Source organism: Dipodomys spectabilis, unplaced genomic scaffold (genome assembly GCF_019054845.1).
Source record: "Dipodomys spectabilis isolate Male_0828 unplaced genomic scaffold, ASM1905484v1 ptg000115l, whole genome shotgun sequence".
Lineage (NCBI taxonomy): Eukaryota > Metazoa > Chordata > Mammalia > Rodentia > Heteromyidae > Dipodomys > Dipodomys spectabilis.
The window spans coordinates 16868522-16892297 of NW_024870792.1; the positions used below are offsets into that span (position 1 = coordinate 16868522).

At 43.1% G+C, this 23776-nt stretch overlaps 1 protein-coding gene across 2 annotated transcripts in view; it reads left to right on the forward strand.

Moving 5' to 3' along the window:
* Positions 1-708: 708 nt before the first annotated feature.
* Positions 709-23776, forward strand: part of Nfe2l2 (nuclear factor, erythroid 2 like 2) — a 34910-nt gene continuing 11842 nt past the window's right edge. Inside the window, exon 1 of one of the 2 annotated variants that reach the window (XM_042688256.1) lies at positions 709-873. In XM_042688256.1, coding sequence (XP_042544190.1) covers positions 829-873 — 45 coding nt within the window. In that variant the 5' untranslated portion in view covers positions 709-828. Of the gene's footprint in view, positions 874-1937; positions 1961-23776 lie in introns of those variants that run through there. The other variant, XM_042688257.1, reaches the window with a different exon arrangement.

Consider the following 23776-nt stretch of genomic DNA (forward strand, 5'->3'; position numbering starts at 1 on the left):
TCCCGAGAAGGAACTGGAAAAGGCGACAGCACCTCGTATTGCACCCTGCTTTGGTGCAGCCCCCTCGCGTGTCCGTCCTCCCGGGGCCCTCGCCGGGCGGCACTGGCGGGCCCACGGCCTCCTCTGTGCGTCCGTGGCGGGCGCGTGGGAGTGAGCGAGGGCGGCCGGGGTGCGGCGCGCAGGGGCTCCCAGCGCGACCCGCACCTCCGGCCGGGGCCCGAGGGCCAGAGGCCAGCGCGCAGCTCGCGCCGGCCGGGGCCCTGGGCTCCCCCCTCCGCCGGAGCTGGCGCCACTCGCGGCCGCGGCAGGGAGATAAAGCTTGGGGCGAGGCTCCGCAACTCCAAATCAAAGCTCATGGGGCTCAAGTCCGGGGCTCCCGGCGCGTTTGTTTAACTGTTTAAACTGTTCAAAGCGCCAGGGGCCGAGCGACCTTCGGCAAAGAACTGTTCATCTCGGCGGCGAGAACGCTGTCCTTCGGCGCGGAGAGGACACGGCGAGCGCGGAGAGCCGGCGAAGGACGCCGCCTCCCTCGCCCCGCCCGCGGGGAGCCACGCCCGCCGCCCGGCCGCAACCCCGGACCTCAGCCCGTGCGTCAGCCGTGACGGGGTGGGGGTTTTCGGCCGCGCCCGCCGCCCAACTCAGGCCCCGCCCCCAGGGGCGGGGCGGGAGGGAGCACGGGGCGGGGGGCGCCCAGCACCTTTGGCCGAGTTGCGGGACGCTGAGTGCCAGGGATCCCGGAGGAGGAGCCGCCGCCGTCCGCGCCGCGCCTCAGCCGCCAGCGCGGGGTCGCCGTCGGGGGAGCCGCCAGCACACGGGCCTCGGCTCAGCATGATGGACCTGGAGCTGCCGCCGCCGGGACTGCAGTCCCAGCAGGTGCTGCCGTGGCCCCCGGGCGCTCGCGACGCTGGCAGGGCGGGGGCCGGGGCGCGAGTGGGCCGCGCTGCCCGCACGGACGGCCCGAGCCGGGAGCGCATTGGCCAGGCCCTGCGGCCGCTGAGTGTGTGCGGGAGCCGGGCGGGGGGCGCGGCGAGGACGGTGAAACGGGAAGAGGTGTAGGGGGGCGGCCGGCCGGTCCCGCTGTCACTTGCCTGCGACCCCCGAGGGCGGCTGGGTGGGGGCTGCGGAGGCCGCGGGCGTGGGGGGCTGCGGTAGCGCATCCAGTCGCCAGCCTGAACCCCGAAGCCGGGATGCCCAGCCCCAGCCCCCAGAGTCGGCGCGTCCCCGCGAGCGATGGGGCAGGAGGGGGCGGACGCTAGCGGTCTGAGCCGGCGCGGCCCGGCCCTTTCCGGGGCCTTATAGCTCCCCAGTCCCGGAGCCGGCCGGAATGTGCCTAGTCACGGGGCCGCTCTCGGGGGAGCTGAGGTCTTCTGCGGCCGGCCGAGACCTGCGCCCCCCGCGGCCGGGGCTCCCCGCGGGGCGGCGCGCTCACCCAGCCCCGCCGTCTGCGGGCGCCTCTCCCCCGTAACCCGTGCGTGCGGTCCCGCGCGGAAAGCGATGTTCTAGAAAACCCAGCTCACGGGAGCCAGGGGAGAAAGTCACAGAGACCCCCGGCGGGTTCAGAAGCCTCGACGTGCGGCCGGCCGGCCGGGCTCCATCACTCCTAAAGGGCCAGGCGAAGGGTCGGTGTGGGTGACCCAAAGTTGTCCCCTTGTCACCGCGTTAGAAAGTGCGGACGAGGTCCGGGAACTCAGATGTGAGGACTCGGGTTTGTTTGGAGAGCGGCGCAGCTCCGTGGCCCACGCTTGTGCAGAGCCTCGGCCGCGGGTGACAGCGGCCGGTTGGCTGTCACAGCGGCCCTCAGTTGGCCCTTTCCTGCCTGGTAGCGTGCGAGCCGGTTCGTGCGGGGGCCGAGGGACAAGTTGGAGCTGTGGATCCGTTGCGCAATTGTTATTCCCCCCACCCCCACCCCTCGCGGCCTTGTCTTTGGATTTGGCATGACAGATGTGCAGTTCCAAAATGTGTAAGGCAGGATTTTCTGTTCTATTCTGTCTGTCCGGGGTAAGAGGAGAGCAGAATGTCTATTGTTCTTTGGCTATTGCTAGGTTTTTGTGATTTCTACTGTTATTTCCCCCAAGGGTCCTGTGTAGTTTCTTGTTGGTTTGTTTCAGGATTTGCCCCCTCAGTTCCTTCCCTTGTTCCTCTCCTTTTGTAAGAGCCTGAGGGTGAGACACTTGTGGTTTAGAACGCTTGATAGTAAGTTTTATACATTCTTGTAAAAGTGAAAAAGAAAAGCTTGGTTCACACTTCGCAGGAACTTTTAAAGGAGTACTTTTTGGATTTTTAGGCGTACTAATTGGATTTTTAAGGTAAAATAAAGTTCAATTCGAGGAAAAATGCAACTTCATAGGACGATACATTTGTTTATGCTCTTAAATGTCAGGTTTTAGGCAGATCTCAGATATGTGGTAAAAAGTTTTGTCCTTGTTGTTTCTTTTCTTTTTGGGTCGATTGTGGGGCTTGAACTCTGCCTAGGCGCTGCCCCTCAGCTTTTTTGCTTAAGGCTAGCGCTTGACCACTGTGAGCCTCTGTGTCACTTCCAGCTTCATGGTTAATTGGTAATAAGAGTCTCACTGACTTTCCTCCTCAGACTGGCTTTGAGCCGTGATCCTCAGATCTCAGCCTCCTAAGTAGCTAGGATTGCAGATGTGAGCCATTGAAGCCTAAAGCCGTGGTAAGGTTTTAAGTTACTGACAGTGCATTAAGTATACCTTTTTTCCTCCTCGAAGTTATTTATATTAAACATGGTCCCAGAAACAATTAAGATTTTATTCTCTTGATTCTCATTAGTATAAAGAAGAAAATTAGTACTTTTTGATTGTCTGCTATTCATTAGCAATCTATAGGAATGCTTATTTGGCTGAACTTCAGTTTTTAAGTTTTTCTCTGTTCATAGAACAGCATATCATATACAGAAATGCATAAAATATGTACTGATTTCTCTTACATGTGAATTTTTCCATTCATAAGGCATTTCCACCTTTGAAATCAGACAGGAAGGCTGGGAATGTGGCTTAGTGGTAGAGTGCTTGTCTAGCATGCATGAAGCCCTGGGTTTGATTCCTCAGTACCATTAACAACAACAAAAGCTAGAAGTGGCACTGTGGCTCAAGAGGTAGAGTGCTAACCTTGAGCAAAAGAAGCTCAGAGACAGTGCCCAGGTCCTGAGTTCAACCCTCAGGACTGGCAAAAAAAAAAAAAAAATGACATCAGTGTACATATTTGGAGAGTAGGAAAAGTTAAATGTAGAATCAGCTTCATGTCTATTAAAAATCAAGTTTGTAGTCCAGAAGGAATTGAACAGAGCTGAAAGTTTTAACCAAAAGTTAGAGAAACTCCAAAGTGGCGTGGTTCTAATACATAACTTTTCACTCTGAAGATGGTAAGAGGAGGAGAGGTATAGTGTGGGAATATAATAGAGGGGGATGAACTTGTGTCAAGTACACTGTACTCATCTATAGAATTATTAATATATGCTAATTTAAATTTTGTTAAGAAAAGAGAATGTTGTTAAGCAACACAATAAGGAAACCCAAAGATTTTGTGTCTCCATTAGATAGAACTGTTACTTTCTGAGAGATGTCTTGGAGAGATTCAAGTACTTTGGAAGATAAAGGATGAAGCTGATTTTGGACTAATGAGATTATTTTTAAAAGTTAGACAAAGAGAAAAGCTTATCTTCAGAATGAATATTAAGCAAAGAACAACTTGTTTTAAATGTGGAAAATCTCTTGAGGCATTGTGGGGGTTAAATGCACTATTCTTACCAGTCTTTCTGCCTTAAAAATAGGACCATTTTGAAGCATCTTTCTTGTTAACCTGGGTCCTTAAAAACAAAGTTATCAAGCAACCCTTCTTTCTTTAGGATTACTAGGAAGAGTTGAAAGCCAAATACATTGTTTTTGGTAATGTTTATTTATTTATTTAGTTTGTTAGTTAGTTTGTTTGTTTTGGGTCTGGTCGTGGGACCTGAGCTCTTGGCCAAGGCGCTGTCCCTCAGCTCTTCAGCTCAAGGCTACCGCTCTACCACTTGAGCCACAGTGCCACTTCCGGCTTTTTTTTTCTGCCTATGTGGTGCTGAGGAATTGAACCCAGGGCCTCATGCATGCAAGGCAAGCGCTCTACCACTGAGCCACCTTCCCAGCCTCGGTAATATTTATTTTTATTTGAGATTAATTATACTTAACAAAGCTGCATGAGAAAAGAAGCCCTTATGGATTACAGGCCACTTTTTTTCCCCCCTAGATTTGTCCTCTGACTTGACTGAAGGCATTTATAGGGGATTTTGCATAAATACTTCATCTTTAATTTTTCCTGAACCCAGGTTAACTTTTCAGCAGACAAGAAGAATTTGGCACCAAGATAATAGATAAGTTATTGGGTATTTCTCTACATGCCAGGCAATATAATTTTCTCATGCATAATTTCACAGTATCCATACAGGAAATACTATTGTCTCAGGTTTCCAGGTTAGGAAGGAGGCACAAAAAGAGAAGGCCAAGAATCTTCAAGCTTCTTGACCCAGTTGTTGAGTTGTTGAGTGGACCCAGAGTAGTTAGAGTTTAAGCAGGTGTAAAAGCTCTCCCTTTATAAGTGAATAGACTGAGGAAAAATTGAAAGGCAGGAATGAAAAAAATGCATGTCTATACCTTTTCCACTTAGCAGAACTATTAATAATAACTATGAGAGGAGGAAGGTGGACCCTGTTAATTATAGTGAGTGGGAATAAAACCACCATGTACTTGCTTCCTGTATTTCTCAAAAAGAAATAGACATAGGTGAATTTTATCTAGGTAGGCAGGACTATTTCTTAATACAACAGTCATTTTTAAAATTCCAGGATTTCAGTGGTGGTTTTCTAACTTACATTTGCCAGTGACTGTGTTCTTCTATTGAATCTCTTAGCTACTAGAGCCTTTGCTTTTATTTGCCTTGTTAGTTGGTACATTCTCCAGTTCCACTGACTTTTTGTTGTTGTTGTTGTTGGTCGTGGGACTTGAACTCTGAGCCTGGGTGCTGTCCCTCAGCTCTTTAGCTCAAGGCTAGTGCTCTACCACATGAACTACAGTGCCACTTCCGGTTTTCTGGTGGTTTATTGGACATAAGAGTTTCACGGACGGACTTTCCTGCCCCAGCTGGCTTTGAACCGTGATCCTCAGATCTCAGCCTCTCGAGTAGCTAGGATTGCAGGCATGAACCACCACCCAGCCTCCACTGCCTTTTTTATGTTTAAGTATTTTTATGTTGAAGTAGTTACCCAAATTAAGTTTTGGCTCAAGTGGTAGAATGCCTGCCTAGTAAATATTAGGCTCATTACCAAAAAAAGTTTTATAGTGAGGATATGTTGAACAGTGGTATTGACTGCTAGGGTTAAACTCCTTTGAAGGAAAGTAGGTAGAACAGAGGGGGATTTGACTTGAAAACAGCTAGCAGAAACCAGTTGGCTCAAATTAAATACTAATTCTGTTTTGGCACTTCTGAATTGGAGCAAGCATAAGGACTCAAGTCTATCTGGTTGAAGTTTACTTAGTACTTTGAGAGTAGTACATTTCAAAATCATTTTACAGTGTTTATTTTTTAATTGTTTTAGAAATTATTGTCTGATTTTTCTGAATTAAATGTGCTATAGGACTTTGATCAACAAATATTACTGCAATTTTATTGCTACTTGCTTTTAAATAAGTGCCAACAAACATTGAAAAGACTTTAAACTTATAGGCCAGCACTTCTGCAGTTATTACTGATATGTTTCCTGGAAATGAAAAGTTAAAAATTGCCAAGTATCAGTTCATGCCTAAATCCTAGTTACTCAGGAGGCTGAATCTAGGGATTATGATTCAAAGTCAACTGTGGGCAGGAATATCTATGAGATTCTTATCTCCAACTAACCAGCAAAAAGCCAGAAGTGGAGCTCCAGTTTAAGTGGTAGTATCCTATCTTAAAATTAAATTTTTATGTCTCAGCTCCTACCACAGCAACTTAACGGATTACATTAATAATTTTAAGAACTCTTGAAGGATAAGAACCATTTCTAATCCATCATTACAGCAAATATGCTATAATTACTTGTGTGTTGCAGAGCCTCATATCTGAAAGTCTTTGTGTATGTGTGCATATACATGTTGAACACTAAATAATTTAACCCAGGGCTTTGTGCACACTAGGCAAGGGTTTGACCACTAAACTACAGCTCTAGACCTAAAAGTCTTTCTGTGTGTGTGTTAGCATGCCACCTTACTTGGCCCAGACAATGGTTGTAAAGAAGACAAATCCAGGACATAAGTAGGATTTGAAGTACCATGTCCATCAAGACTACTCTTTAATATATCACAGCGTGTCAACAACTTGCATTCTGAAGAATCTGTTTTAAAATCCATTGGCAATGCTGAGTAGTCACTCCTTTTATATGAAATTAGAGATTGAGACTTTGGAGTTTGTAGAATCAATAACAACTAACAAGATCTGACTAGTGATGTTCAAGTCAGAGAAGAAAAGTGAGTAGGAAAAGAAAAACAACAGGTTGTTCAGCTTTGATGTCATATGCTATCCTGAGTGTATTGCTTTTATATTTTGTATTATTTAGGCAGTTGTCTCGGCCTTCAAGTATTTGTCTTAGATGTACGGTTGATTCTCTCTAGAGCTAGACTGTAAGCTTCTTGAGAACTAGGTGTACAGTTTATGTGAGATATAATTCGCATTCCATACAATTCACCCACTTAATTTGGCAGTTTAGTGTATTAGTAGTACAACCCCATTGTTTATTAGTCCCACCAAAGAAGTTCTAAACCCACTGCAGGGCTGGGAAGGTGGCTCAGTGGTAGAGCGCTTGCCTTGCATGCCTGAGGCCCTGGGTTTGATTCCTCAGCACCACATAAGCAAAAAGAAAAAAGCTGGAAGTGGCGCTGTGGCTCAAGTGGTAGAGCGCTAGCCTTGAGATGAAAAGCTGAGGGACAACAGCGCTCAGGCCCAGATTTCAGGCCCCACGACCGGACCCAAAAAACAAAACAAAACAAAACAAAAAACAAACCCACTGCAGCCACTGCCCATTTTCTTCAAGTTCACAGTTGTTTTCTTCTACTATGGAGTTGCTTATTCTAGACATTTCACATAAATGTAGACCCACGTAATAGTTGCCTTTTTTGTGACCAGCTTCTTTGTAAGATGTTTTCAAAATTTAGTCTTATTACAACATGTATCCTATGTCTTCATTACTTTTCATTACTGACTATTCCACTGTGTAAATAAACCATATTTAATTTGTCCACTCAGCATCAGTTGATGGACATTTCTGTTACTTCCATGCTTTATATTTCTTTTTGTTTCCTACAACAGTGGTTCTCAAACTTGGTTGTATATTAATCTCACCATTTGTATTTACAATACTAATGTCCATGCCACACACTTCAATCAAAATGTTTGGGAATGGGCTTAGCTGCTATTGTTATGGATCCCTATGTGTTGTCAATTTAGAAAAAAGCTCATTTAGATGTTTTGCTTAAATAATTGTTTTTATATTTGACCACTGTGATCAATGCCTAAATCTATGGACTATTTTTTAAGGTTTCTGGTGAATGTTTGAAATTCAGTAACCACAACTTTGAACACTATAAATACCTTGGGAGGATTTGGGTAATAACCTTGCTAAGGTTGTCCCCAAGTGAGTCAGAATTTTTCCATGTTTCAATAATGTGGCCTATGGGTAACCTGCAGGCTAGATTATTGGAGGATAGAATATGAAAAGTCAATGAGAATATAGGGCTTAGAGGCAAGGATAATGTGTTGGTTGGACTCTTAAGGCCAGGACAGAACTCTGCTGCACTCCAGAGTGTTCTATGTTCCTGGACTTCATTATCTTTCTCCATTACAAAGAACCTCTAAGTTTCAACAGTAATGTTTAGCAGCTCTATTTTTTGTTCAGCATCCTTCTGATAAACTCCAAGCATCCTGACTACAGTGACTACCACTTGTACATCTCAGAATGGTTTTTGGTTCACACACTTGGAACTGAGGTCTATATTCCAAACGGTCTGCAAGTTGGGGAAACAAGGGAGGGATACAACACAGTAGTCCTACTTGAAAGGCCTTGGTGTGTTGTAGATCTGAGGCCAGCCTAGTTACTAGCCCTCTGTACTCACAGCCATCCTCCTCATTTCCCCACAGTTACCGGGCAGATCATGTTTGGTTTAACAAAAGTCATGTTCAGTGCCTCTCTGGTGGAATATATCCTGTATGGAGTCACTTCTCAGGGAGTTGTGATGAAATTCATGTTCTATTACTTTAAGATTTTGAAAATGGTATCTTAAATCTTATTTGCTCTTTAAAATTTTGTACTAGTGATGCACATGATATGTGTTTAAAAATCTTTCTTTTTTTTTTTTGGGTCCAGTCGTGGGGCTTGAACTCTGGGCCTGAGCGCTGTCCCTCAGCTCTTCAGCTCAAGGCTAGCGCTCTACCACTTGAGCCACAGCGCCACTTCCAGCTTTTTTCTTTTTGCTTATGTGGTGCTGAGGAATCGAACCCAGGGCCTCAGGCATGCAAGGCAAGTGCTCTACCACTGAGCCACCTTCCCAGCCCCTTAAAAATCTTTCAAATAGAGAATTTCAGTGTTACATTTAGGCTGTATAGAATGTAATGTATACTTGTATTTTCTGGAGTGGATTCTTCTATCACATGTCCTTTCCTTCCTTGGCAGGCATGTAGTTTGACATTCAACGTGGGATATATGAGATATATGACCTGAGTTTGGAGTTATTTGATTGTGTATGTCAGTGATCATCCCACTAAAAAGGGAGTAAGGAGTTTTCCCATATTTCCAGGCTGATATTCTCTTTTTTGCTCTGCTTCAGTATAAACATGTTGTATCAAAGGAAGGCATTAGTACTAAAGTAGGAGTCTGGGAATGTGGCTGAGTGGTAGAGTGCTTGCCTAGCATGCACTCTACCACTCAGGGTTCAATTCTGCAGTACCACATAAACAGAAAAGGCTGGAAGCGGAGCTGTGGCTCAAGTGGTAGAGTGCTAGCCTTGAGCAAAAAGAAGCTCAGGGAAAGTGCCCAGGTTCTGAGTTCAAGCCTCAGGACTGGGGGGTGGGGGGGGGGGGGAGGAGAACTAAAGTGGGAATGATTTTGGACATAGTTGCCTTCTGTGAGGGGAACAGGCACAGAGGTAGAATGATAGGATAAGGATGGATTATACTGCTACTACAGATTGTTTGAGGGCCTATGCAGGACCTGTATTCTTTCTTGCTTCCTTTTGTTATACCAGATCCACAAAGCCTTACTTATATGGCTAGAGTATTAAAGAATGACGTTTTTTTAACCCCCTCTCCTACAAGATTTTTTTTTTTCACTGATCTTTTAAAATCCTGGCGATGAAGATTGAAGGTGTGGCTGAGTTGATCCAGGCATTGAGTGAAAGTGTCAGATACCAAGTTCAAGTTCCAGATTTGGACACACAAACAAATCCTGGTGATGAAAACTACCACTCCCAAATTAATTACAGTTTTGTTTTATTTACTTTTAATAGGAAAAACTGTCAGCGTTTGAAGAAGCTGTTTTTTTTGTTTTTTTGTTTTTTAATTTAATTTTATTTTATTTGAGAACATACTGTACAGAGGGGTTACAATTACATGGGCAGGATAATGCATACATTTCTTACCAAGCATTGCAGCCTCCTCCTTTGTTTACCCTTCACATCCCTTCCCAGCCTCCCCCCTCCCCCCCCACCCAATCATACCCCCCCTCCCCCCCTCCCACACCGAGAAGAAGCTGTTTTTGTTCTTGGTAATTCTCAGTAAAACATAATGAAATGATTTTTATCATATTGAAAAACTAATCTCAAGGGACTGAAACTGGACAATTTTAGTTTATGTCACTGGGAGTGGGGTGGTGAAAATGAGCAAGTCCAGGGCTGGGAATATGGCTTAGTAGTAGAGTGCTAGCCTAGCATGCATGAAGCCCTGGCTTCAATTCTGCAGTACCACATAAACTGAAAAAGCCAGAAGTGATGCTATGGCTCAAGTGGTCGAGTGCTAGCCTTGAGCAAAAAGCTCAGGACAGTGGCCCTGACTTCAAGCCCCAGGACTGATTTTTAAAAAACAAAACAAAACAAAACAAAAAACAATGACACAAGTTGTTCTCTCATTAGTTCTCAGGGCAGAAATCAGGCTTGTGGGTCTTTCTTTTCTTCCAGAGACAGAACCTCACGCTTCACTAGAAGTGCATGTTTGGGAGAATTGTTGGGGCAGTGGCTTCCCAACTGATCCAAGGGCCACGCCTAGTATGTAGCAGTTAGGGAAGTCTCCTAAGAAATAGGTAACCACCTATCACTTCTATTGACTTTGACAGGTAAAGTCTTTCCTCCCTGAGGGATATGAATAGAAATAACTCCTCGAGGTAAAAATTTCTTCTCTTCTCTGTTCTGTCCTGGCAAGACTCTTAAAAGTATGGGGCTCCTAGAGCCTGTGTGTGCTTTAGGTTTTCAAAGTTCACTTGATAACAATTGAGCAATCAAGCGTCAGTGATTGTGTGCTAGAGGAGATGGAGGAAACTACTTCATGTTGTCAACTCACTTCCTAGATTTTATTTTTTTTATTTTTTTGTCGGTCATGGGGCCTGAACTCTGGGCCTGGGCGCTGTCCCTCAGCTCTTCAGCTCAAGGCTAGTGCTCTACCACTTGAGCCATAAGTGCCACTTCCGGCTTTTTCTGCTTATGTGGTGCCAAGGAATCGAACCCAGGGCCTCATGCATGCAAGGCAAGCCCTCTAACACTGAGCCAACTCCTGCCCTCACTTCCTATGTTTTAAAGGGAGCCAATCTTTGGGGTTGTAAGAGATCTAATTACACCACCCCTCAATATCTGAGGGCCTGTGATTCTTAATACCGTGTAGATCCCAAAATTCATAGATGCTCAAGTTCCCTGTTTAAAATAGTGCAGTACTGGCACATAATCTGTGCAAATGTTCCCTTGTGTTTTAAATCATCTCTAGATTACTTATAATAAACTAGTTCAATGTAAATAGTTCTTACTGTATTGTTTAAGGAATTATAAAAAAAAAATTGTGTCATTCAGCATTCAGATTTTTTTTAAGTATTTTCAATTTGAGGTTGCTTGAGTCTATAAATGGGGAACCCAGAGATAGGGAGGGCTGACTGTAGAAATTTAATGAGAAAGAAAAGGAAGAAGAAATGAATATGTATAGAAACTCTGCTAGTACTATATAGAATGAACATAAATGTATAGCCCTATATTTTTTTTCTAACTTAATCTTGACATTAAGTATATGGTGGCCTCTCCATTTTTATAGTTTAAGTCACTTATTCAGGGCACACTGCTAACTGTGGCAGAATAAGGATTTTTAATGTCTATAATCCCTATCCTTCTTTTGTTAGTTTTACTCTTTCCCTCCTCCTCCCTGTTCTTTTCTATGGATGATGGGCATTTTGCTTGATGCTAAAAAAATTAAAATAAGAACTCCTTTACAGAATTTAAAATTCCTCCCTTTAGGATCTCATTCAAAATGGAGCTCTGTTGGCACATGGACCCAACTTCTCTTTGAGTAGAGGGCTGTCCCCATTTCCTGATTCTTAGCATCATTATGACTGCCAAGAAGCACCCCACTCCTACCTCACACAATTCCAAACGTTCCCAGCTTGGTGGTGTCATCCTCAATGCAATCCTGGAGGATATAATTTCCAGAGAAAGTGCTAACCCTGGATGTCTCTGCTTGTTGCCAAGAAAGCTCAGAATCTTACTTCCTTGTTTTATATAGGTACTCCATCAGTACCAAATCTCCCCAGATGGCTGCCTGTTAATAACTTTTATTCTCAAGGAAAGGTGGTAAAAGCAATGAGATCATAGAAAGTATATAGAAATAGAAAACTCTAGAGACCACATAGAATAGGTTCATTCTATTTAGTCAGGTAGAGTGACTTGTCCAGATTCCTTAACACAGAGAGCAATGTTATTTGATATGGCAATTGTTAGACTGATACCCAAGTCCACATCTGCAAGGAGTTGGGCCTAAAAAGATAAACATTATCCTTTTAATTTTAATGTGTTAAGAAAACAATTTAGGGGGCTGGGAAGGTGGCTCAGTGGTAGAGTGCTTGCCTTGCAATGCATGAGGCCCTGGGTTCGATTCCTCAGCACCACATAAGCAAAAAAAAAAAAAAAAGCCGGAAGTGGCGCTGTGACTCAAGTTGTAGAGTGTTAGCCTTGAGCTGAAGAGCTGAGGGACAGTGCCCAGGCCCAGAGTTCAGGCCCCACAACCGGACCCAAAAAAAAAAGAAAACAATTTAACCAAGTACCCATGATTCACACCTGCAATCCTAGCAGAGACCTGAGGATCCTCATTTGAAGCCAGCCCATGCATGAAAGTCCATGAGACTTTTACCTCCAATTAACCACCAAAAAGCCAGTAGTGGAGCTGTGGCTCAAGTGTGCTTACTTTGAGCACAAAAACTCAGGAACAGCACCCAGGTACTGAGTTCAAGTCTCAGGATGGGAAAGAATAAAGGAAAAAGTGTAGGTTATGAAGGCAAAGTGGTTGTATCCATTTGTCTTTTCTTTGACCACCAGCCTAAGTGAAATAGTATCCTCTGAAAAATACATTTAATATCAGTAGTTATATTCCTATATTTTCCAAATCTTAAAGATCTTTCAGTGGACATTTTAAGATACTGTCACATTTATTCTGTTAAATCAGTTTTATTTTTACATTGAAGAGACATACGTGAAGGAGTATGTACTAATGATTCTGGTTTTTTTTTTTTTTGGTCCAGTCGTGGGGCCTGAACTCTGGGCCTGGGAACTGTCCCTCAGTTCTTCAGCTCAAGGCTAGCGCTCTACCACTTGAGCCACAGCACCACTTCCGGCTTTTTTCTTTTTGCTTATGTGGTGCTGAGGAATCGAACCCAGGGCCTCAGGCATGCAAGGCAAGCGCTCTACCACTGAGCCACCTTCCCAGTCCTGTACTAATGATTCTTAAGATATTATACTTTATAGTAGAGTACTCCTGTACTTCAATTAATTTTGAAGTTATTGAAGTATTGTTACTGGGAAATAAGTTAGACAAGTTTTTGTTTGTGTGACAAGTAGTTGGGTCATAAATGATATAAAACTTAATGCCTTTGTTACTTAAGTAATTTGGACTCTAACCTCAGACACCTTAGGTATACAATGAAAATGAAAATAATAGATTCTGAACCTAAATAATACATACTTACTCATTCTGCAAATATTTGTTACATTTGTACACACCCTGGGAAACTTGGAGCACATGAAATTGTTTTAATATTCCAAGATAATGCAGCAAGTGTTCTCCTTCAAGATCATCTGTGTTTCAAATTGTCCCTCCTAATTCATCTATCCCTTGACTTTTCACATCTGAAGTGTAAAGTGTATTTTATATCACAATTAATATAATAGTTAATGGCTTTGTTGTCTCTGCCTAAGGTAAAGACTATGTTCCTTTTGGTAACTAATGTCTAGCACTGTGCCTGTTGTCTATTTAATAGTTGCTCAGTGTGAGAGTGTCAACTACCTTCTGGAAACTTAATATTTAATACAAGCTAGTCTGTGATGGATGGCAGGGCGATGATAGTGTCATATGAGAAAATGTCATTTCCACCTGAGATGCTTAGAGAGGGCACTTGATTAGTATGTGTCATTTGATTCTCGCATGGAGGCTCCATTGAAGCCCCAGTAATGCAGCAGGCATAAGCTAGACTATGGCATTCTTATGTGCATAGGCCTGAAAGGGTAATTTACCATGTGGTGTGTAGAGAACCATGGGCACTCCTGTTCAGCATTTCAGGTTTATACAAGGCACCTGGAAACTGGACCCTTTTGGAAAAGGCAAAGCACTGGAGTTGGATGTGGTCAAGAATTTTTTGTGATGAATAGAAAGATGGACAGGTTGGAGGCAGAGAGAAGGTGAGGGGCTGTTGCTGTGCTATGTGTGCTGTGCTGTGAGCATTCTTAGGATGGCTTCATCAGTTTGTCATCAACACTTAAGTTGAAGGTCTGTCATTGTAACAAAATGACGTTTTAGCTAGCCATTTTTTTATTCCAGTGCTGGGGCTTGAGCTCTGCGGCTGGGCACTGTCCCTGAGCCCTTTTGCTCAAGGGTACTACTTGGACTACCACTTTTTGGTGGTTAATTGGAGTTAAGTGTCTCAAAGACTTTCCTGCTTAGGCTGGCTTCAGACACTATCCTCAGAGCTAAGCCTCCTGAGTAGCTAGGATTACAGGCATGAACCACCTGTACCTGGCTCTTACTAAACATTTTTCAAAACCCTTTTTGAAAATGAGAGGAATGGATTTTTTCCAGTTGGCTTCACCATGAAACCACTTGTACTTAACCTTGCACGCTCTGATATTGACTCAGGAAAAAAAAAAAAACAAAACTCATCTGACCTTCATTCATTCCATTAATAGACTAGAAATCCAGGCAGAAGTTGTCAGTTAGCTTTCAAAATAAATTCTTAAAAAGATTCTCTTTTTGTCTTCCTCTAAGATAAGTTTGCAGCCAATTGTAACAGCCTTTTCCTTGGCTTTCAGTCATAATGATTATCAGTATTCACCCAAGCAAAGAAAAACCCAACAGTATACTCCGTCAAGCCTATGAGCCTCAAGCAAACAGATGTGTCTGTCTAACATTGTTAACGCAGTTGCAGTGTTCTGGTTCTCCCTAGTGCTGGTCACAATGCTAAGTGCTTTAACAGACTCTTTTTATCTTGTGCCACCTTGAGATATAATGAGCATTCTCCCTGTTTTCTTTAAAGAAGTTAGCATCACAGTAGGATGTGCTTGGGTGTCATCATGGTTACGTTGTCTGTAAAATTCAGTAAGATGAAGGAATAGACATAGAATCTAGCACATGGAACATACTGAACAAATGGCAGCCATTTTATCATTTTATAGAGACTTTGGTTCACTCAAAAGAAATCCTCCTTGAACTCTAGTTGCAGAATTTCAAACATTCATGCTGTATTTTTCACTTTGCTATAAACATCTCATTCTCCTACAGTTTTCCTTACACATGTCTGACCTAATTGTTGCAGAGACAGTCCTCTGAGGCAGGAAACAACTCCTGGCCAGACCTTTCATGTTGCTCAGCTCAGCAAGGGTCCTACACCCTGCTCAGACTCCTCTGGTGATCTAGCGTGTCTTCTGGATCTTTTGTCCTTCATAGCCATCTTACAAAACCCTCTTCTCCACTTGTGACAAGCCATCTTCTATAAAGTTGAGGACCTAAAACTTAATGTTCTCTCCAGATGTCTGGACAAGAGTTTGAAGAGTAGCAATAGAGTAGTGGAAGAGAAATTCAAACATGAACTGAACATGTCTCCTTCTCCTCTCTTGGGCCCCACTCCTTTATTTAAAGGCTTTAAAATATCCTTTTCTAGTAGCTATCCCTGAATGTCTTTGGGCTTAAAGGCAAAGCAGCCAGATACTTGGGAGGTGGAGGTCCTGTAAAACTAAGGTTTGAGGCCATCTCGTGCAAAAAGTTAATGAAAGTCTGTTTCTCAACCAATAAAACTGGATGTGGGCTGGGAATATGGCTTAGTGGTAGAGTGCTTGTCTAGCATGCATGAAGTCCTAGGTTTGATTCTGCAGTACCACATAAACAGAAAAAGCCAGAAGTGGCTCTTTGATTCAAGTAGAGCACTAGCGTTGAGGACAGAGAGGCTCAGGTTCAGACCCCATGCGCTGAGTTCAAGCCTTAGGACCTGAAAACACACACACACACACACACACACACACACAACCTGGATGTGGTATGTGGTATGTATCTGTAGTCTTGAACTACAAGTGAGACTGAGATATCCTACTTCCTACTTGAAAAATAACAAGTAAAAAAGGGTTTGTAGTATGGTTCATGTGTTAAGAGTGCTGCCATCAAGTTTAAGGCCCTGAGTTAAAACCTAAGTACTGGGGGGGGGGGGGGGGGGGAGTGGAGACGAAGTAGAGCAATTAGTGAAGAGAGAGAGAAAAGAAACCTTCTAAAAACCCTGGGGGGAAGTTGAGAACTAGTGGCTCACACCTGTAGTCCTAGCTATTAAGGAGGCTGAGATCTGAGGATTGGGGTTTGAAGCCAGCCCAGACAGGAAAGACTTGAGTATTTTATCTCCAGTTAACCACCAAAATGCAAGAAGTGGTTGAGTACAACCTTGATGGAAAAAACTAAGGGACAGCACAGAGCTCAGGCCCCGTTCCTACACATATGCACATACACAATGTATGGTAGATTCAGTCATAAAAACAGAGAAGCCACCACTTAAAGGGCTGAATTTTGGGGTCTTTTTTGGGTGCTGGTGGGCGGCAGGGGACTTCAGTCTCAAAGTCTTACCATACCAAGCACCATTAACATATGGCTTATATGGCCAAAACTCACACAAGGTGCATGGAATTAATCTTAACAAAGTAGAAAACAAATCAGATGTGAACACAATCAAAGTAAGTAAAAAACCAGAAATCTAGCCAGAGAGAAAGAGAATTATTGTGGGTGGCAGAAATTACCAGGTACTATGCCTAGCAGTAGATGGACAGTGTGATCAGTTGGGTATTTGCTATGTATTATGATGAGGAAGAGTAATAAGATAAAAATTCCATATTTTATGTAAAAATTTTCTTTGGAAAACTATACACAATTGGTTTTGATACTTTAACATTATTTTTTCCCAAAATGAGAAGACTTTTACCAGACCTGTGGCTTTTGTCCTTGAGTAAAATGATTGAGAACTTAACTTTATGTAATAATCATTTAGTTAAAGGGGTCACAGAACATTTAAAAGTTCAGACCTGTTTTTATGGTGTTATTTACAAAACTTATTTAAATAAAGAACCAACCACAACTATATTGAACATATCTTAGAAGTGAAACTTCATTTTTTTCCACTAAATTTTTTTATTGTTAGGCTAAGGATGATGCACAGAGGGGTTACCATTTCATAAGTAGGTAATGAGTACATCTCTTTTTGGACAATGTCACCCCTTCCTTAACTCTCTCCCAGTTTTCCCCTCAAAATTTCCTGTTTGAGTACAAGGGATGAGATAGGAGAGTTAGGATTTACTAGTGACAGTTTGATACATGTGGCTGTATTTCTCAGATTTGAAGAAATTGCATTAGTGGCAAATGCAACTGATGAGCTGTATATCCTTTTATATTTACCCTATATCAGCATCTTCATCTTATTTTCACACAGAGTAATATGGAAATTAAATAACATAAAGACGTAAGTTGAAAGTATTTTGTGACCTTCAAGTGCTAAAGATGTCAGCCCTTGGATGCAGAGAGCTAATGCTTGATTCCACGTTGGGGAGCACTTGGATGAGTCAGTGGGATTTACAGTGTGCATTTGTGGGTACATGGCCTTGACCCACATGATCTGATGGTTCATGAGTCTAAACTAATTTTGGGCCATGTATGCTCTTCATCTGGTAACTCTGGAGGCCTAGTAGTGGTGATGATCTGCATACAGGGGTTGAGAACTGGGAGTCTCTTACCACTGTTGTATTAGGCAAAGGAAGTTTTAGAAAACCTACCTGAGTGTCCAGGGGGCAGACTTCCAGGTCTTAGTTTCCTTCCAGAATTTGGCATGTTGGGATGTGAATACTAAGGAGCAAAGGAGGTTGAGCAAGTGAGCTGATGTCTCCCAGGCTCAAAATCAGAATTTCAAGATTAGAAGCTTTTAATGTGCTCATCCAGAAATGAAGATGACCTCTTGTGCTATGGTAGTGAGGTTTTGGTGAGAAACATTGCTAGCTTAAAAAAAAAATTAAAAAAAGGAAAGTAAGCCAGTTATACCTGTGATCTTAGTACTCAAGAGGCTGAGATCCGAGGATCACAGTTGGAAACCAGCGTAGGCAGTTGAAAGTCTATGAAACTCTTTTACCTCCAATTATCTACCAAACAGCCATAAAGGGCACTGTGGCTCAAGTGGTAAATTGCTAGCCTGGAGCAAAAAAGCTCAGGGATAGCACCCATACCCTGAGTTCCCCAGAACCAGCATCAAAAGAAAAAAAAAAAGTGAGTAAAGCAAAGATGTATGTGTATCTTTTTTCTCACTGTCAAGTAACTTGTATGAGTTGTAAAATTAGTGTAGATGGGGATAATGTTACCTACTACCCTTGTGCAAATTACTTCATCCTCTAGTCCAGTTTCTTTCTATGCAAAATGAGAGGTGCTGTCTGGGTGATTTTGGTGGCCCCTTGCAGTAGTAGCCTTCCGTGACTGTGTGGCATAAACAGCCATTCCCATGTCAACTGAGATGAGTCACTATTACCTAAAAGTCCAAATGCAAAAAGGAAGTCTCTTTCTTTGCATGTGAGAATTTTCCTTGAACTGGAGAATTGAACCATATGCCAGGTGGGGGTGGCAACCAAGAATGAGTAAAGAGTAGAGAGGTGTTTATTTTTGTGTGTTCTTGCCATTTTCATAGCCTTCTTTTATCTTTCTTCTTTTTTTCTTCTTCTCTCTTCTCTCTCTTCTTCTTTGACAGGCTTTGTTATGTATCCCAGGCTGGTCACAAATTCACAGTCCTCAGCCTCCCAAGTCCTGTGATTGATTACAGGTGTGTGCCACCATACCTAGCTCCTTTTCATTTGAAGGTTCACTTGGGCCAGGCCTTTCCTTCTTTTATGGGCAGGATGTTTAGTCATGACTACTGTACTTTATGGCAGCTGTCACCTCTGTGTTATCTTTCTGTGTAAGTGTAATGTCACTTCTGTGCTGCCTGTGCTCTTCATGTTTCTCATCATGTTTCCTCATAACTATCTTATTTATTGTTGTCTCCTGTCAAAGAGTGGCTAGTATAATACATGCAGGGTAAACTATACTATAGTCTTGTGGCTCTTGATCACTTCTATAACTAACAAAGTAGTTGTTAAACTACTTTGACAAAATGAAGTTTTGGTCATTAGTAGTTTATTACCTTAAGAGAGTATTTCACACCCTGAAAAGCCCTAAAGAAAGGAAAATAAGCAAACATACCCCTTTGAAACTATTTTAAAGGTATATATAGTTTTGTTTTTTTTTTATGGTTTTTTTGGTCAGTCACAGGACTTGAACTTTGGACCTGGGCACTGCCCTCAGCTCTTGAGCTCTAGGTGAGCGCTCTACCAGTGAGCAACAGCACCACTTCTGGTTTTGGTGGTTAATGGAGATAAGAGTCTCACAGATGGAGATAAGAGTCTCACAGACTTTTGTGCCTGGGCTGGCTTGAACCGTGATCCTCAGATCTCAGCTTCCTGAGTAGCTAGGATTATAGGCATGAGCCACCGGTGCCTGACAGTTTTTTTTTGTTTTTTTTTTGTTTTTTTTTAAGCTGAATGTGCTAGGTGCCGGTAGCTCACGTCTGTAATCCTAGCTACTCAGGAGGCTGAGATCTAAGAAGCCAGTTTGAAGTCAGCCTGGGCAGGAAAGTCCATGAGATTCTTATCTTAAATTAAGCACTAGAAACTGAAATTGTTAGAGCATTAGCCTTGAGTGAAAAAGCTCAGGGAAGTGCCCAGGCCCTGAGTTCAAGTCCCACAACCACCACCAACAACAAAAAAAGCTGAATGTTTTGGATGGTCTATACTATATAATGTAATCATTATATATGTATCTACAAGTCATGGTCACCATTTATGTTCCTACCACATCACCCAAGGTCCTATGGCTAATAGCAACAAATTTCAATCTTACTGAACCCCTAAATTGGATAGCTACTATAGATTCTATTTTTAGCTAATTGTTAAGTCTGAAGGGGACCCTAAAGAGTGAACTCTACACTGTTTCTTTTTTGAAATGGAACTTAGGAAGAGGGTAAAGAATATCCTGGATGAGGGGCTGGGAAGGTGGCTCAGTGGTATAGCGCTTGCCTTGCATGCATGAGGCCCTGGGTTCGATTCCTCAGCACCACATGAGCAAAAAGAAAAAAGCCGGAAGTGGCGCTGTGGCTCTAGTGGTAGAGTGCTAGCCTTGAGCTGAAGAGATGAGGGACAGCGCCCAGGCCCAGAGTTCAGGCCCCACGACCGGACCCAAAAAAAAAAAAAGAATATCCTGGATGAGTGTAGAAGTGTTAGAAATTCCTGTAAAGAGCCTTTGCAGCCTGTAGAAGATCCAGGGAGCATGCAACAAGACTTCAAAGTGGATATCTGAGCCACCTGCTTAGTCCATGCCCAATGTCCTGTAGGTTAGGTGAAGTTGATTAGGGAAATAGACCCAGTGTTCCAGAAGCTTCTTTTGGTAACATGGATGTGCATGTACCTATTTTCCCGTAGAATCATTCTGACAGTAATGGAAACCAAGAATGTCTTCCCTGTGTTGAGGAAAACATTCAGAACTGAGTACAATTTAGCTCATTCAAAATGGGGAAGAGATTACAAAACCATATCCTAAAGGTTGCTTGTCAAAATAATGGATTCTCTTGGCAAAGTAGTTATAACCCCTCTGAAGCCTAGCAGTAGCATTCTGCTCCAATACAAACAACCACAAAATAACTGCTGGAACAACGTATGAAGTATCTCATGGAAAAGTCAGAGCTTTGAAAATTTTAAAGTGGGGAATCACCTACTATTTTGGCAGTTAACTGTTCTGATTCCATTTTTGCCCAAACTTCATATGTGTCTCTTGAGAAAGTTCAGGTGCCGACTGCCTTCACTTTCTGGTTTTGCTTTATCTTTGCATCATACTTTGCAGTTTACAGACAAGCGTAATGGCTGAGGGTTCCAGTAAGCTGGCTGGATCAGATTTCTTAGATTGAGTCATTGCTGAGAAACTTGTTTGTGAACAGGAAGCAGCCTATGAAAATGTCTGTACATAGTAACCTGCAAGACTGTGAGGAAATGACCACTTTTTATTTGAAAGACAAAAGAAAAGGATATGGATGGTTCTGTAGCTAGGGAAAGGTACTTTAGTGATTTAACTTACTGAGTCAGTCCTCTTGGTATGTATTTAGGAAATTTTATGCAAATAAAATCTCTTAGCTTTAAAGATTGAAGAAAATAATAGTAAGACTTCTCTAGAAGGAAAACTTGGATTAGTGATAATTAGTATCTATTTAGGGCTTAAATGGGAAAGCACTTCCCTCACAAGTGTCAAACTTTGAGTTCACTCCCCAGTCCAGAAAGGGGATGGGGAGAGAATGTATATAGATCTGTTGGTATATAACAACAGGTTGCTAGATCAGTTGTTTGTTTGTTTTTTAATGGTGCTATGGTTAATAAAAAATGAAGCTAGAAACCATGTACACTTAGCTTAAATGCTGTAAGGCTTTCTTTTTCTCCCACCATTCTCCATCTTACTATACTGCATTTTTAATCATTCTATAATTTTTTTTCTTTGTCGGTCGTGGGGCTTGAACTCTGGGCTTGGGCGCTGTTCCTGCGCTCTTCAGCTCAAGGCAAGCGCTCTATCATTTGAGCCACAGCATCACTTCTGGTTTTCTAGTCATTTATTGGAGTTAAGAGTCTCATGGACTTTTGTGCCTGGGCTGGCTTTGAACCGTGATCCTCAGATCTCAGCCTCCTAAATAGCTAGGATTACAGGCGTGAGCTACTAGCACCTGGCTCTATAATTTTTTTTGCCAGTCCTGGGGGCTTGAACTCAGAGCCTGGGCACTGTCCTTGAGCTTCTGTTGCTGAAGGCTAGCACTCTACCACTTGAGCCACAGTACCACTTCCAGCTTTTTCTGTTTATGTGGTACTGAGGCATTGAACCCAGGGCTTCATGCATGCCAGGCAAGTACTCTACCACTAAACCACATTCCCAGCCTCATTCTATAAAAGTTTTAATCATCTACTTCATAATTACTGTAGCAACATAATCAAGAGTTAGCAAATGAATATACCATTTGAATATGTTCATATACCCAAAATATATGTATAGGAACAGGCTGTAAAGAATGATCTGTCGGGGCTGGGAAGGTAGCTCAGTGGTAGAGCGCTTGCCTTGCATGCTTGAGGCCCTGGGTTCGATTTCTCAGCCCCACATAAGCAAAAAGAAAGAAGCCGGAAGTGGCGCTGTGGCTCAAGTGGTAGAGTGCTAGCCTTGAGCTGAAGAGCTGAGGGACAGCACCCAGGCCCAGAGTTCAGGCCCCACGACCGGACCCCCAAAAAATAAAAATAAAAAGAATGATCTGTCATCTATCAGCCTTCTCTAGAATTCTGAGAAAACAGTTGACATTACTATTGTAGATTTTCTTGTAATATAATATGAAACACAAAAGTAAAATTGTAGATAAATATTAGAATTGCATTGTGTTGGTTATCAACAGAGTTTTTTTGTGTATGTACACAGTACTGGGGCTTAAACTCAGGGCTTGTGCATTTTTGCTCTAGGCTAGCTAGCACTTGAGCCACAGCTTCACTTCTGGCTGTGTGTGTGTGTGTATGTGTGTGGTTAATTAGAAATAAGAGTCTCATAGACTTTCCTTCTTGGGCTGCCTTTGAACTGCAATCCTGAGATTTTATCCTCCTGAGTAGCTAAGATTATAGGGATGAGCAAGTGGCACCCAGGCTAGTCATCAACAAGATGTATTTTTGTTTTGTTTTGTTTTGTTTTGTTTGGGGGGGGGGTCTGGTCATGGGGCCTGAACTCTGGGCCTGAACACTGTCCCTCAGCTCTTCAGCTCAAGGTTAGCACTCTACCACTTGAGCCACAGCACCACTTCCGGCTTTTTTCTTTTTGCTTATGTGGTGCTGAGGAATCGAACCCAGGACCTTGAGCATGCAAGGCAAGCGCTCAACCACTGAGCCACCTTCCCAGCCCCCAACAAGATGTATTTTTAAAACACACGTCTACTTGGTGTCATTTTATCTTATTTTATTAATTTTTTTGGTGTCATTTAAATTTTTTGTCATGGGGCTTTAATACAGGGACTGGGTGCTAAACCTGAGCTCTGTTGCTCAAGGCTAGCACTCTAATACTTTAAGCCACAGCTCCATTTCTGTTTTTTTGAGTGGTTAATTGGAGCTACCAGTCTCACGGGAGCTTTTCTGCCCGGGGTGGCTTCGAACTATGAGCCTCAGATCTCAGCCTTGAATAACACTGGTGTCATTGAGCATTGTGACTGCAAGTAAGTATTTGATATCAAGGTATATATATAAATAATTTTTAAACAGCATGATTTCTGAGCATATATTACCATGTGATTATGACTTGACATGGTTTTCTTTTTTATAATTTCTTTTTTTTGGGGGGGGAGGGGTCCAGTTGTGGGGCCTGAACTCTGGGCCTGGGAACTGTCCCTCAGCTCTTCAGCAGAAGGCTAGCGCTCTACCACTTGAGCCACAGTGCCACTTCTGGCTTTTTTCTTTTTGCTTATGTGGTGCTGAGGAATTGAACCCAGAGCCTCACACATGCAAGGCAAGCGCTCTACCACTGAGCCACCTTCCCAGCCCCTTGGCATGGTTTTCATAGTGATAGTCTAGTAATAAAATATCTACTATAGGGCTGGGAAGGTGGCTCAGTGGTAGAGCGCTTGCCTTGCATGCATGAGGCCCTGAGTTCGATTCCTCAGCACCACATAAGCGGGGGGGGGGGGGGGGGGGGGAGCCGGAAGGGGCACTGTGGCTCACAAGTGGTAGAGTGCTAGCCTTGAGCTGAAGAGCTGAGGGACAGTGCCCAGGCCAGAGTTCAGGCCCCACGACTAGACCCCCCCCCCAAAAAAAATATCTACTATATGAAATGGTAAGTTGATGTATTTACCTGCCATGGAATATACATTTAGCCTTCAGATAGTACAAAAACAAGCCACAAGGAGGGAATATATCCTCCTAAATTATGACTG